Source organism: Hydra viridissima, unplaced genomic scaffold, assembly GCF_058129835.1.
Source record: "Hydra viridissima isolate aposymbiotic clone 2 unplaced genomic scaffold, HvirCarnegie_v1 scaffold_1, whole genome shotgun sequence".
NCBI lineage: Eukaryota > Metazoa > Cnidaria > Hydrozoa > Anthoathecata > Hydridae > Hydra > Hydra viridissima.
In genome coordinates, this window is record NW_028324300.1 from 38,547,146 (window position 1) to 38,563,376 (window position 16,231).

At 27.6% G+C, this 16,231-nt stretch overlaps 1 protein-coding gene and 1 long non-coding RNA gene across 3 annotated transcripts; one reads left to right on the plus strand and one right to left on the minus strand.

Moving 5' to 3' along the window:
* Nucleotides 1–2,720: 2,720 nt before the first annotated feature.
* LOC149894870 (contactin-3-like) lies at nucleotides 2,721–15,760 on the minus strand (the record flags this gene model as incomplete). Its single annotated transcript, XM_090079958.1, has 11 exons — nucleotides 2,721–3,104; nucleotides 3,290–3,441; nucleotides 3,664–3,802; nucleotides 3,880–4,094; nucleotides 4,790–4,892; nucleotides 6,917–7,200; nucleotides 7,355–7,544; nucleotides 9,835–10,038; nucleotides 11,512–11,549; nucleotides 11,689–11,743; nucleotides 15,733–15,760. Coding segments are annotated over 11 exons (1,464 nt in total), but the record flags the coding sequence as incomplete, so codon positions are not given.
* Nucleotides 12,355–14,901, plus strand: LOC149894871 (uncharacterized). 2 transcript variants are annotated; one of them, XR_016456215.1, is made up of 3 exons: nucleotides 12,355–12,624; nucleotides 12,716–12,881; nucleotides 14,509–14,901. It is a non-coding gene; the product is annotated as an uncharacterized LOC149894871 (long non-coding RNA). The 2 variants fall into 2 exon arrangements; XR_016456211.1 differs by having other exon boundaries at nucleotides 12,355–12,881.
* Nucleotides 15,761–16,231: the final 471 nt, after the last annotated feature.

The window sequence follows — 16,231 nt, forward strand, 5'->3', positions numbered from 1 at the left end:
ACTTACTTGAAAATCAAATTATTTACGAATATGCTGCCGCACTATAGATTGATTTTTTTAACAAAAAACTGACAGAAATTTGCATTTTGTTCGTTTTTATTCGTTATTAACGGAAAAACAAACGTTGATGCTCACTAATGTCATGTGTGATTAAAAGTAATTGGTTAATTGAGTCTAGGTTGAAATTGCTTCTAATCGATATCATACTTAACATTTTTGTAACTATCGAAATTTTTCTAAGAAAATCGGAGTTCATCTTTGGAATTTATCTATGAAAGTAAATTGAAATAATTTACATTTCAATTTACTGCTTTTAGCAAAAACACCTGAAGAGAAGGGAAATCGAAATGAGATAGTCAAAATATGTCACGCAAATTTTCCACCCGCCCCTCCCCCACTTTAAAGTACGTCACAAATTGAGGAAAATGAAATAGATTTGAACATCATTCAAATCTATTTCATTTTCCTCAATCTAATTAATATGTTTCCCTTTTTCCTCAATCGAATTGATTGCCATAAGCTCACAAAGAGGACGAACTGCTAAACAACTGGACAAACAACCAAAGTCTTCTTCATCAGCACATTAAATGTAAGATCCATGGAACAATTCTTGCAGTAACAATTTTAAAGTAGTGATTGCATAAATTGGTAAAAGAGTTTGTAGGGCAGAATCTCATGCACTACTGTCAGATGCGGAATAATATCATCCAACTTTATGAATAATTATATTACTGACAACTAGCGATTGCTAACAATAATTCAATTTTCATTACATCGAGTTTCTTCTCAGTGAGTCACTTCTTTTAATACATGAAAACAGTTTTAGAGAACATTTAAATATAAAGTTGCATTTTGAAAATTTACTTTTGGATCTTGCAACCTCTTTTGAATGCTGAATGAAGATCTTGTTCCTAGGCAACGTTATAAAGTCAATTGTTAACGTTCGATTGCAGATTTGCATTGCGTCGCTTTTAGTTTTACTAGTCGTGCCTTCATTTATGATGTGGAGAACTTCTAATATTTCCTGAAGGTATTTGTTAACAGGTTTTATTGATTACGATTTTGCGCTCCACCAAGTATCGGAGTCTGACTTAAGTCAAAGGTACATCAACTTTGAGCTTTTCCCAGCCCTGAGTCAAACGAGAGAAAACATTAAGTGCATATATATGGTTCAGAAAAAAGTTCTTACCATTCATTCTTCTATGGCTGCATGGGCACCTACTAAAACAAGTAAATGATTATCCTAATAACAAGTATTGACAAGTTTTTTTTTCTTTCTTGATTATTTGATAAACATAGTCTTGTGTACAGCAGTATTGTCATAGCACCGTGACCTAAAATCTTGTAAATTCATATTATCTTTCTCTAACTGCTTCAATATTTCTTGAAGTAAACCCAAAGCATCTTTATCGCTTGTTTGTGCAAAACATATCTTACTACCTCAAACATTTGTTCACGACTAGCTTGACTAGAAGTAGCCCATAATCTTTTGTTTTAAAAATTCTTTTTAGCAAACTGTTACGAATGATGGATGCCATCATTAATAACTCGTTTAGTATTTCTGGTGAATTTACTCGTTTTGTATTTTTGGTAAAAGTTATGCAGTGGGTCAAAATTAGAAATTAGCTTAAGGAAACCAAGTGAATTTCCCGTATGTTTTTGTACGTATTAGGCAGTACCAAGTATTTAAAGTTTTGACCTTTTGATGCCAGTTATTCAATTCGATAACATTTTATGCGCATCCCTTGTCACTTAAATCACAGTGGATTGCTGAGTGATTCTTAGCTACAGTTTAAGACAAATGCTGCAAAGTTGCTTCATTGCCATTATCAAACTGTTACAAAAAAAGATGAAAAAGAACAAGGGGAAGAAAAATATATATATAAAATTAGCCCTCTTAATTGCATTTGTTTAAGTTTTAAACCTAAAAACTATTTTGATTGGATTTTCTTATCTTTTCTCACTTTTCTTTTTCTTATTACTTTCATGAACTCTTTCTTTCCACTCTAAATGTTTTTTTTTTTCTATATATTTTTTTTTAATATTCTTTTTTTTTTACTAAAAATCTTTTTGAACTGCTCTCGTTACTTTTCTTTTTCCTTTTTGATCTTTAATTTTTTTTTTTTTTTTTTTTAAATTTTTTCACATAAGATTTTATTTTTAATATTCTTATATTTTTACTATTCTTATATTTTTACTATTCTTATATTTTTACTATTCTTATATTTTTACTATTCTTATATTTTTATTATTCTTATATTTTTACTATTCTTATATTTTTACTATTCTTATATTTTTACTATTCTTATATTTTTACTATTCTTATATTTTTACTATTCTTATATTTTTACTATTCTTATATTTTTACTTTTCTCATATTTTTACTATTCTTATATATTTACTATTCTTATATTTTTACTATTCTTATATTTTTATTATTCTTATATTTTTACTATTCTTATATTTTTACTATTCTTATATTTTTACTATTCTTATATTTTTACTATTCTTATATTTTTACTATTCTTATATTTTTACTATTCTTATATTTTTACTATTCTTATATTTTTACTATTCTTATATTTTTACTATTCTTATATTTTTACTATTCTTATATTTTTACTATTCTTATATTTTTACTATTCTTATATTTTTACTATTCTTATATTTTTACTATTCTTATATATTTTCCTTTTAAATTAACATAAGAAAAGATTATATTTTTTATTTTCAATAAAATTTGTACTTTAATTAAATCTTACATCAGGGTGTCATATTAAAAATGCACTTATAATCTAAAGTGTTACTGAACAAAATATTAAAAAAATAAAATAAAAAAATAATAATGATAATGAAAAATAAAATAGTAAAAAAAGTCAATAAAAAATTACGATCAATCTATAATAAAAAACATTAAATCTACCATTCAAAATATCATCAGAAATTGATGTCCATCCAAAACCAAAAAGAATCCAATCAAATACATTTGGGATTGGATGAACACAGAATTAGTAAGGGTACGAATAAAAACCAAAACAAATGTATGCCCTAAAATCGTGTTTGATGACCTTGAGATACAGAAGGATGGGTAGCTATGGTTGGTTCTAAAGGTGGAAAAGAATAAAAGATTTTTACAAACTTCTGATTAGCCAGGTAACAAACTTACAATTCAAAACCCTTAAAGAGTTGCTTAAATAAATAACATTGATAACAAAGAAACCAAACTAACAAAAAACTAAGCATTAATGGCTCTAAAACTCATAAGGACATTAAATGACTACAAACACACCTCGAACTTTGATAAATGTTGATTGTGTAATAGTATCTTGAGAATTGATAGCTACACATACATAGATTCCATTATCAGAAAAAGACATTTGTTTAAATTTCAAAACAGAACCCTGATTATCTTCATTTTCAGTCCAAGTTCTTCGTAAGTCCCTTTGGAAAAAAGTTCATTAAATGGAAAATCTTGTTGCAAATTTAATTCAAAATAACTTAATGAATGTGCAGAAAGGATATTAAGAATTTATGAAGCAGAAGATGAGAAGATTCTATCTTTATATAATTTCAGAAAAACCATTTACCTATTTTTAGGACAAAAAAAAAGAAAAAAAAAATTATGATATCCACAAATGCAAGAAATAATATTGTCAAACTTACTTAACTGTAAGCTGTGTATTGTTTTGATACCATTCAAACCTTGGGTAAGGAAACCCAGATGCATTACATCTTAACTCAAAGGCACTTTGAAATAAAACCTGAATTTCATCAGGGAAAAAAGTGTTGAACTTTGGTGGAACTAAGGAAAATATGTTAAATTTAAAAATAACCCAATAAGTTATTTTAAATTAAGAGACAATAAGATATATTTATTACTTGCAACAGATAGCTGGCCGATGCTCCACGTCTCTCCCAGATTATTGTATGCATAACATTTAAATATACCACCAGAGTATTCAGTAACTCTTCTAATACGTAGTTCAAGGCGGTTGTCCAAAAACTCAAAAAACTCAAAATTCAATTCATTTCCACGAGGGTGTAACGGTACAACTTCTTTTCCTTGATACTCCCAACGATATTTTGGAACTGGACTAGGAAGTAAACAAACAAAAAACACTTTTATTATAAAATGAATATAAAACATTATCTTAGTTCTTATTTGGGTGTGTCTTTATTCTCTGTATATTAGTATATTGTTCAGTTTTTTTTTTTATCATTCTTGAATTATTTCATTCACACAATACAATCTGCTTTATTCTCAGTATAAACCATTTATAATGATCCAGTGTAGTAAAACAATCAAAACAAGAAACACTACCCTTTCTTTGCTTTTATTTTGAGGAGAAATATCTTTTAAAAAATTCATAACTCTTTAAAATGGTAACAATAAACTGTAAGATAGAAAGGGGCAAATAAATGTTTTTTTATTAAAACACACTTTAGTATTCAGTTGTATGTTTTTTATATCTTTTTTTACTTTCCATCTTTTTTGTAACTGTCTTGATACCTTTTTAAAAAAGACCTGTAAAAAAGTGCATCTTTTGGATCAGTATACAAATGAACTGAGATGAAGGCCTTTAGTTAAAGGCACAACAAACGCAATATATGTAAAAAAAAAAAAAGCATCAAAACATGCAGTATCAACATGAAACCATTAACCTAGATAATGTAACACTCTTTGGTAACTTTTAAGACTATAATCTAGTCACAGACTACAATTTAAAAATTTACATTAAATCAGAAGCATAAAAATGTTTTAAACTCTTTATTAAATCAAAAATCTTACTTTCCAGTTGCACCACATATCATGGAAAAGGATGAATCAATTGGGACAATCATTTGGGGATCAAGTTGTGCAACCAACACTGGTTTGCTTGTTTCTATTTTTCCTGTGATAAAAAAAAAATTCTTGTAAAACTATTATAATCTAAACCAATGCACAATACAATACAATCTTTAAATGGAGTTTTAATGTACTTGATAATTCAATGTACTCAACCTGCATATTTATTAGAGAAAAGATTTGCTATAAGATTGAGAAGCATGAAAGCTTAAAAAGTTGCTTTAAGCATATTATAGAACCAAATATGAGCTGATCTTTGATATCAAAAGGGACAACTTTTTTTATGAACTAGCTAAAACTCATTAGCATAAACTGTTGGATGGCCTGGTAAGAAGTTCAGTTGAAAATCTTTAAAACAAGTACTCTTACAGGTTGTGAAGGAACTTCATACCATATTGGAGTTATCTATCAGCAAAATTACTTATCAGAATAGTAATATTTAAGAAAAAAACTGTAGTTGAAAATGTTATTTTGGGCTATGAGTTGATTTCCAAAATAACTCTTCAGCTAAACAATGCTTCTTGTTGGAGTTATTAGTTAAAAGGTTTGGTAAAATACAGGGATTTTTTTCTTGAACACTGACACATAGGATAACCTTGATAATCTTAAAAAATGTAGGGTAATCTTGATGATCTTTTTAAAAAAACCGTTATAGTGATCACTTTGAATTTTGTAAAATGTCCTTCTTTTCCAAATAAGCTAATTCAAACCAATATCAATCTGACAGTGTAAATAAGTGAGACCATCTATGTTGAAACTGTTATTAGTAATATTTATTCAGGCCTCCTATTTTTATGTAATGTTTTGGGACAAAGACAGTTGACATAGAAAAGGTAAGGATTGAATAAACTCAGGAACTGTTTTTGTGAAAAGTTTTAAAAAAGAGAAAAAATTGCCTGGACGATGATACTCTTTCTTAGAATGGCTGCAAGTATTTGATGCAACAAGCAGTTCTTTGTTTTGGCACTATATTCATAAAATGAAAAATGTTGCATTATCTACAGTAATAACAAGATAGTTGCTTGAAGTTTTAAAATTTCATTTCTTTCTATCTGTTTTTTTAGACCTTAAAGTTCAACTGGTCCAACAAACATAAAAACGAAACAAACCCTAGAATCCTAGTGGCTTCACATCAAGCCAGGTTACAATTTTAATCTTAAAATTTTAAATGATAAAAATGGAACGCTTTATTTAACATAGTCAACATGTTTTTCCCTTTCAAAAAAAAATTTATGTAAATGCTCAAAAGAGTATGAGCCACATTGCCATATTTCATCTTCAGACAATAATGACACACTTAGTGAAAATAAGCAAACTTTCGTTTGAACTCTTGAATATTTGAGATTGCTCAAAGCAGCAAAAGTAAGAAAAAGAATTTTAAATAAAAAGGCTAAGAAAAAGCAGAATACAATGTTCAGCATACTAATCAATATTTAACTTCTTCAGCCATGATTTTAAAAATAACTTCAAGAGTGGTCTCATTCATGAAATTATTTTATGTTTCCTGATCTTCTTTGTATTCTGAATATTATCTTAGACCAACAACTGAAATCACTCCAAAACCACATTAAATCAAATGATACTAATGACACTGAAATCAAAAGAACTAAAATATTTGTAAATACTTGTAAAACATTTGATTTAAATGCAATAATGTGTATTTAAATCAAATGTTTTGCTTTTGTGTTCCTTGGTGGTAAATGTTTACTTTTAGAACAATGAAACCTACCAGTTATAAGATCAGAAAACCTGAAAACTTTCAGATTGATTTTCTTATATCATTCAAAACTTTCAGGCTATTCAGATTGATTTTTTTATATCATTTGTAAAAAAAAACATCTGCATTTGTAATATTCACACTAAGTTCAATTACATTACCTGTATTTGACCACTCAAAAAGGTTGAAGAGCACTGTGGTAGACCATTACACACACACACACACAAATACACACACATATATTCATTTAATTAGGTATTTCAATATCAAAGCTGACTGTTCTATAAGTTAAAAAACAAGTTTGAGAGAAAGAAAAGTTAAATTTATGGTGTGTAAAACAATATGCAACTTACGACCATAAGCTTCATACAAAACTTGCTGGTTTGAGAACTTTGTCAGTCCATAATTCCATAAAATACAGCGTGGACCACCTGAGATGCGAGATTTTTTGATATCATCTTCTAGTACAACACTGTACACAAGAGAACCATCATTAGTCTGAAAAAGACGAGGAGTGTGTCCTGGAAACCAATAGTCAATTACCTTTTCAGAATCAATGGTACCCCATCGAATAGTTGTACCATAACCCTTGATGTGTGTTGGGCAAGGGATAATAAACTTTTGGCCAATAACAGGTCTGAAGGAAAAACTCTTTTATAATAAAAGGTATTTGAAAATACTTTCATAAAAATTTAAATGATAGTAATTTATATATTAAAATTTAATTACTTATTTTTAGATGCTTAAAATTAAATATTAGAAGAAAAAAATAACGCTAATTGCAATAAAACCTGTGTTTGGTTGGATCATTATTAAATTGAAAAGGTGGAGCAAAAACACCCATTACATGAACATTGATAAACTTTTCAGCAAATACAGTACCCATTTCATTTGTAGCAATGCACCGATATCTTCCAGTATCATAAAAGTTAGGATCATTACTAGACTTTCCTTTAACACTAACTATAGTCAATTTCCCACCTGAAAAAAAAACAATAAAAATAATAGAAGTATTCATAGACTTATACATAGATACAAAAAATATTATTTTCTATTGTATTACATTTCTGTTTCTTTCAATAAAGCCTGTTGTAATTTAAATCAGGACACTTACGCAGAAACTTTCCTAAATAATATATAAAATATATACAATTTTGTATTTCACATGTTAATTAGAAAAAGGATCAAAAAAACTTTAAGATTTTTTAACTTTGTTATGTTTTAATTGTGTACTTTAGCTGTTTTTAAGTTTATCTGCTTATTCAACTTTATAAAAAATTATTTGTTTTATATATATACACTACAGGCCAAAAGTTTCCAGACACTTGATATTTTTATATAAAAATTATTTGTTTTATATATATATACAGTACTGTGAATAAGTTTTAGCCCACTTATTAAAACTCATGTTTTTTTAACAGATTTTGAATAATAGGTTCCGATTATTTTTTTATATAAAATAATATCTAACTTCAAACAATACTAAACACTATTTTAACAAACAAAAGCAATATTTATCAAAATTTTACATAGATTTTTGTATTTAGATATCTAGCGTGTTTATTTTTATTGTATGCTGATCTGAACCCAATTTGTATCAGCTTGTTTGTTTTTAGTTTGCTCTTGCATTTTTGTTTATTTATTGCTGTGAAGGCTTCATATTAGATGATAGTATAGTTTACAAAGATATTTTATAGATACTGTGTGTTTAATATTATTTGCTTTTTTAAGAGCAAAACTTCTTCTAATTTATGTTTTGTTTTGTTTTTTTTTCCTTTTTGTATTATCATTTTTATTGTTAAGTAATAAAATGGGTAAAATTCCACTGCTGGAACGTAAAAAAATTATCATGCTTCATGAAGAAGGTTATTCTCAACGACAAATTGTCCAAAAAACAAAATATTCAAGGACAGCCATGAAAGAAATTATTAAAAAATTTAAAAACGCGGGATCTCTTGAGGATAAAATTCAAAGTGGAAGAAAACTCCAAAGCTTACAAAACATGACATAAAGTATTTTAAAAATATGTCTCTGAGAAATCGGAAAAAAACCTCCAGTAAACTAGCCCAAGACATTCAGGCTGAGACTGGGACAAATGTTTCCTCATCTTGAACTCAACGACATTTGCTAAAAGCTGGGTTAAGAGGGTGTGTTTGAAAACCTTTACTACGTCGTGGCAATAAAGAAAAAAGACTTAAATTTGCAAAACAGCATAATAATTGGACGCAAGGAATGTTAAACCGTGCACTATACACAGATGAATCAAAATTTGAATTGTTCGGTAGCAGAAGACGACAGTATGTAAGAAGAAGGGTAGGAGAGGCTTATCGCCCTAATTGTCTACATCCAACAATTAAGCATGGGAGAGGTTCTGTTTTAGTTTGGGGTTATATTTCATCATCTGGAGTAGGTGATTTAATCAGAACTGATGGCACTCTGACAGGAGAACAGTATAAAGAAATTTTGAGACATCATGCAATACCATCTGGAATGAGACTAATTGGTAATAATTTCATTCTACAGCAAGACAATGATCTAGACATTGTTCCCAAATGGCCAAAAAATATTTACAGGACATGTGAGAGGAGGAAGTTCTCGAAGTAATGAACTGGCCTCCTAAAAGTCCAGATTTGAACATTATTGAACATGTTTGGGATTATTTGGATAAAAAAAAGGCTGAATATAACCCCAAAAATGTTGAAAAATGTTTTCAAATATTAAAAAGAGAGTGGGACAATATTCCACAAAATTTCACTACAAATTTATATGAATCAATTCCCAGGAGATTCACTTCTGTGATCAATGCAAAAGGCGGACATACGAAGTATTAATTGTTCTTTCTTTTTGTATCATATTTTATCAAATTATTTCTAGATATTTTTGTTTATAATATGTGTCTACATATCTGATTTTTTTTTACTTCAAAAGTCCTTCGTATTTTTACGATAAAATCAAGAATTATTATAAACATATGGTGGGCTAAAACTTATTCACAGTACTGTATATAAAATGGGGTTTCTTCCAAACTTATAGTAATAGCAAATACTAGTCAACAAAAAAGACTGTAAAAAGCAGTAACTTTACGTTAACAAGTTACTTTACACATGTTTCAAATGAAAATGCTGAAATAACAAATATTTTTCAACTTGTCAAATGTCATCTATATAGACCCAGTAAAAGCATTTATTTCTCATTTTGAAAAAAAAACAAAACAATACTTTTAAAAGTTATATTTTGGTTTACTTAGCAGAATAAATATGTAAATGACTACCTTCAATTTTATGACGAATTCGTTCAGTGCCATCAACACCACTAAAAGGTTGATTTGGAACAAACTTCACATTATTCAATGACCACTCAATTTTTGGTACAGGATTTCCTGAAACTGTGCATTCAAGTTTAAGAACATCCATCCCAATCACATTTTCAATTGGTACATGTTCCAATATGAGCTGGTGGACTCTTGGAGGAATACCTGTTTAAATCAAACCAAACAGAAGTAAATTATTTCAATTTTAAAAGCATGTTTTTAAAACCACAAAAAATTTATTTTTTTTTCTTATAAATAACCTAACTTATCAAACTGAAGTTTTTTCTCTCTGCTTGTGTTTTAGATTTTAAAATAAACCATAGAGAATATTAGTGAGAGCATAGATTTGAAAGAGCAGAAGATGATAGCAATATATATCTTAAACATTTGCATAAACCTAAAAAAAACAATAGAAAAACAGAAAAAACAATATAACAAAAATAATAAAAATTGATAAACAATGATAAAAAATAACAAATAATTGTAATCATATAAACAATAAATAATATTAACAATAATAAAGATAAGAACAAAAACAATAATGATAATGGAAAGAATAAGAGTAACATTAATGATAATAATAATAATAATAATAATAATAATAATAATAATAATAATAATAATAATAATAATAATAATAATAATAATAATAATAATAATAATAATAATAATAATAATAATAATAATAATAATAATAATAATAATAATAATAATAACAATAATAATAATAATTATAATAACAATAGTAATAATAATAATAATAATAATAATAATAATAATAATAATAATAATGATAATAATAATAATAATAATAATAATAATAATAATAATAATAATAATAATAATAATAATAATAATAATAATAATAACAATAATGATAATAATAATAATAATAATAATAATAATAACAATAATAATAATAATTATAATAATAATAGTAATAATAATAATAATAATAATAATAATAATAATAATAATAATAATAATAACAATAATAATAATAATAATAATAATAACAACAACAACAACAACAACAACAACAACAACCACAACAACAACAACAACAACAACAACAACAATAAAAATAATAGCAATAATAATAATAAACATAATAATAACAACAACAACAATCAATAATAAAAAATAAAATAATAAAGATAACAATAATTATGATTTGTTTATACAAATGTTTCATGTTTTAAACCTTTCAACTATCACCTAAGGTTATAGTTACTTTTGGCTTATACATAACATGTTAAAGCTATCTTTTTGTTTAGAAAGTATTAATTGATTAATAGGTATGAAAGGAGTGCACCAAGAAGATCTCATCTAAAGATAGCTGTTGCAATATTAGTTTCAACTTTGAAAGTAGCATATTTGGAAACCATTTTTATTCTAGTTTAGCAAAAAGGGCTTAAAATCTTAGAAATAGTAGAGATATGGTAATTTAATGTTTTGAGAAAAATGTATACAAAATCTCTACAAGAGATAAAGATTTATCAGATCAAGTAAGCATGGTTTTAAAAAATTTACCTATTTGTTCCTAAAAATATTGAAAACAAAATAATATTTCAAAAAATATTATATATGATAGACAAACAAATAATGGAGATATACAAAACACTATTACAGACCTACCTTTTTGACCAGAGACAGTTCCTGACCCAGTTTCTTTACAAATGACATGAAAACAAAATAGTATTATTCCCCATATCTTTAATGTGATCATCATATTTAAGTTTAACAAATAAAAAGAATAGCAGTAACAGTGGTCTTAGCTAAAAAACAAATGAGTGCAAGAATATTTTACCTTATAAATTAAATTCAATACCTTCTTGTAACTGTTTTTGAAATGAAACACTGAAAAAAACTGAAACCAATATCAAATAAAATATAATCAGCAACACAATTATTTCCTGAAATTTAGCTTAACTTGAGATCAGTCCAGTTAATCATTTCAAATGTTTGGAAACTGTAAAAAAATTTTGCAGAAATTTGCTCTCAAAATATGAGTTTGAAGGCAAGGATTTAAAAACATTGAACTAAATATGGAATCTACTTTTGGAGCCTACATCCCTATGTGGTTTAAATTTATGGTGACACACATGTTTACTAAAGGTCCTAGACCATGCTCTGCTCAGAGAATATTGTAAAAAAATAGGCAATATATATTTAATTGGTGACAAAAAAAACTTCAAACCGGTAATAAAAAATTTGAGAAATGCCAAAAAATCCTTAGAAACCAACCTTGATGCAACAATGTTAAATCTTATCAACTTAACTAACTTCCATGAGTCTAATCTTACCTGCGCAGTGTGGAAACAGGTGATCAAAAATAAAAAAAAGTAACATTTTAAATATCTGTATTTAACTATGGAATTTTATTAGGAACACATTTGATAAGAAAAATCCAAAATATGAATGTCCGAAATCATAGCGTTTTGGAAATATTTAGTGATGAAGTCAAGAATTTTGAATCGTAAATTAAACTTCTAAAGACTTTTTTCAAGAAAGCATTTGTACGATAAGGTTTATACCTTATCGTATTGTAAAATCAACATCCCCAACAATCCAAGGAAACGTACTATCCAGTTCTATCAAAGTTTTCAACACAAATGACTCAGGGAACACCTTAGCTTTGAAAACTTTTGGTCCGAAGCAACTCACTATCTCTTTCGGAAAGACTGAGGTTAAGAAACCTTTCTTTTCTTTAGATATATTGAACAAACTTCAATTAAAACTACATTCCAGGTAAGTTTTTATTGCTTAAAAATACTTTTAAAAATAAATTTGTTATGAGTTTAAAGCCAATTTTTGTAATTATTTCATTATGATTTCTAAGAAATCGCAACATGATTAAAGTTGCACAATTTCTTAGAAGTGAGGCAGGACGGAAAATGGTGGAATCTCGTTTCAATATTAAACTGATTGAGAATATCAAAATGATTGAAAAATTATTCGGTTACGGTAAACTCCCATTGCTATTAGAATTAAATGAAAGCGAAGAGGTATGTAAACTTTTACCAAAAAATTTGTTGATAGCTAGATTGCAATTTGTATTAGGGATGTGTAGAAAAAGATACTCCTATTGTGTATTGTAATGCCAATGAAGAGCTTGTAGCAATGGTACTTCATCACAGAAGTCAAGAAACAAATGATGTTGATATTAAATTAGGTGAAGATGGAGGGCAGGGATTCCTTAAAATTACACTGTCAATAACCCTAAAACCAGAGTTAAAAAATAATAAAATTCCAGACAAACTGAGCAAGTGTGACGGATATTCGTGCAAAGGTTTTAAAGATTCAAGCGTCCACAAAACTATTAAATTGGCCATTTTGCTTTCATTGAACGAAAAATACTATAATTTGCGGTTAATTTTGGATAAGTTAAACATCTAACCCTTAGATTACACAGTATCTGAAGATCTAAAGGTTTTGCTTCAAATGGTTAGAAAACAAACTGCAACATCAAAGCACCCTTGTGTGGTCTTGCAGTTTCCGCTGCCAAATACATTAAGGTACTTAGAAATTATGAAAAAACAGTTCATGGTTGTTTTGGAAAATCATTAAGCTTCACATATGTCAAAGATTTAGATAAGTTCTCTACAAGCTACAGAAATCTGAGGGCTAGAATTCCTTTGAAGGTACACATAATGAAGCAACATATTATCGAATTCATCGACATGAAAGGTGGAGTCTTCGGATAAATAACTTTTAAATTCGATAAAAAATAATTTATAATCTTAGTAGCTAAATACTCTATTTCAACAGTTGAATCGTAAAATTTGCATAAAGTATTTATTAAATAAACTTGCATTTCTTTTGTTTTCTTAACCTCAGTCTTTCCGAAAGAGACAGTGAGTTGCTTCGGACCAAAAATTTTCAAAGCTAAGGTGTTCCCTGAGTCAATTGTGCTGAAAATTTTGATAGAAATGGATAGTACGTTTCCTTGGATTGTTGGGGATGTTGATTTTACAATGGCAGTCAAATTTTTTTGTCTTTTTAATTTCGTACAGGGATGTGGAATTCCTTTTCCCACTTGGGCATAGCAATCTTGACAACTTAGTCTATGTGCAGTTTTATTTGAAACATCTTCAGCGCCTTTATAAACAAGTTTTCCCGACACATTTAACAATATGGGCCAATAATTTTTCTATTTTTGATTTAATAAATAAAACATTCACATTTTCTCCCTCTGATAGCTCTGACATTCAGGTCTAAATTTTACAGCATATGTATGGCAACTGTAATAACCAAAGTAACGTAACTAAACTTTAAATAGAGTAAATTAAACATCATTATAGTTATTATTACCTCCATAACACGGCCTTATAATGAAGTAAGGATCATTCCCTGCAAGGATCATTCCCTGCAAGCATTTTTCTACATTTCGAACAAAGAATGTTAGGAAGCTTAGAGTTATCCGCTGAATAATCTTTCTTTAAAATTATCTTAAAATTTATTTAATAATCTTTCCAGAAGTTTTAATAAGGTTTAAGTTGTCATTTTTCTTTTTATTTTTAGATTCAAATAAAATGTTTCAGCATTATTTATTGGTCTTAAATCCTTGACTTTCTTGAAGCAGCAAATGCATAACTTTTTAATAAAAATCACCATGTTCTTTTGCTTGTTTAGGCATTTTAAATGGATGCTTCAAATAAATCTTCTAAAATGGGTTGTTAATATTTGCATGATGTACCTCTCATATCAATCAAATGTCAATATAATGGCCACAAACATGCTTTCAGTTCGTATGTCAACGCGTGTGAGGAGTTATTATGCAACTTTTAACAATTAGCAACTGCTAGCTTTTACTAATTGTTAATAGTTAAAGGCTGCATTGCTTTGTTTTTATTTCAATAAAACTGTAAATAGAAAGTAATGAATATTACATATCCGTCTGTAAATTTCAATGTTAAACAAACATTTTTAAAAACTTTAAAAGAAATATTAATAAATCTATCACAAACATTTCTGAAAATCTAAATACAAGGGTATGGGCATGATTTTGTGGTGTTCGAAACGATCCCTCGAATCCCCCCTAGGGTATGGTTCCTAAAAAACCTTTCCAATATTTTGCTTGTTTCATATTAAACTATATCAAAATTCATCGACAGACTTCAAATTACATCAAAAAAAAATTTTTCGTTTAAAAGTTAAGACCATTTAAAGTTATTTCAGGGGTTAACTTTAAGCTTTGCATGGTTATAAATCTTAAACAAAAAGAGATTTTTTGATGAAATTTGAAATCTGCCGACGAATTTTGATCTAGTTTATGATAGAACAAAAAAAAAAATTTTATGATTAAAGGAGACGTAGTTCTATGCATAGAACTACTTCTCTAAAAACGTAGCACATCCAGTAAAACCCAAATTCATAGAGACTAGAATAGCTTCTACAAACAAAGAAAATGATTTATCACTAGGCTTAGTTGGTCATGCCGTATACGTTTACGGACATCACTTATCTTCATATCAACTACAAAAAAATAATTTTAACATTATTAGTGCAACTACTATAAACTAATATAACATGAATATGGACATTATTTTTATTTCAGCCACATTTAAATAGGCCAGTATAATAAGTACAGCACCTATTATTAACTAAAACCAAAAATATAGGTTTGTCGCGAATAGCATTTTACGACAATATCTTTTTTAAAATGTTTACCAAACTTAAAGGGGCAGCTAAGAGGAAAATTAAACAACACCAACAGGCAGTACATATATTGTATTAACTTATTTTAACATTAATAAGCTGTTCCAGGAGGTTCTCAACTATATGCGCCACTTAATATAATATTTTAATATTGCGCCACTTAATATAATATTTTAATATTACAAATAAGTATCTTACCTTTATATTTCAAAATGAAACTGTGAGTTTAATACAAGACCTTGGAATTTGTTGTCCTATTTTTCGTAAAGCTATAAAATTAAATTTTAATAATGTGTCAATTAATTTCGCATATGTTAAATAATTTAAAAGTTATTCGTTGTTATAGTTGTAGATGATATATTTATTATAAAAATTAATAAAAGAGTTTCTAAATATATTTAATTGTAAATGATAATTGTACATTTATGAAGTACTATCAAACTACAAATAATGTTTTAAACCATACATTATGCTCTTATATACATAATATACTAAGTAGTTGGAAGTATTTCGAATTTTTTTTTTTTTAAGGTTTTGTCTACCACCTGGCCCACTGTGCTAGAAGGGGGCTGTTAGGGGTCGTGGTGGAGTTGGTTTAGCTACAATTACCCTGATTTTTTGCAAGTCATCCTCATTCGACACCAGTATCAACATACTAGAAATTTGAGTATGCCCCATGTCTCTTAGTTACCTATTT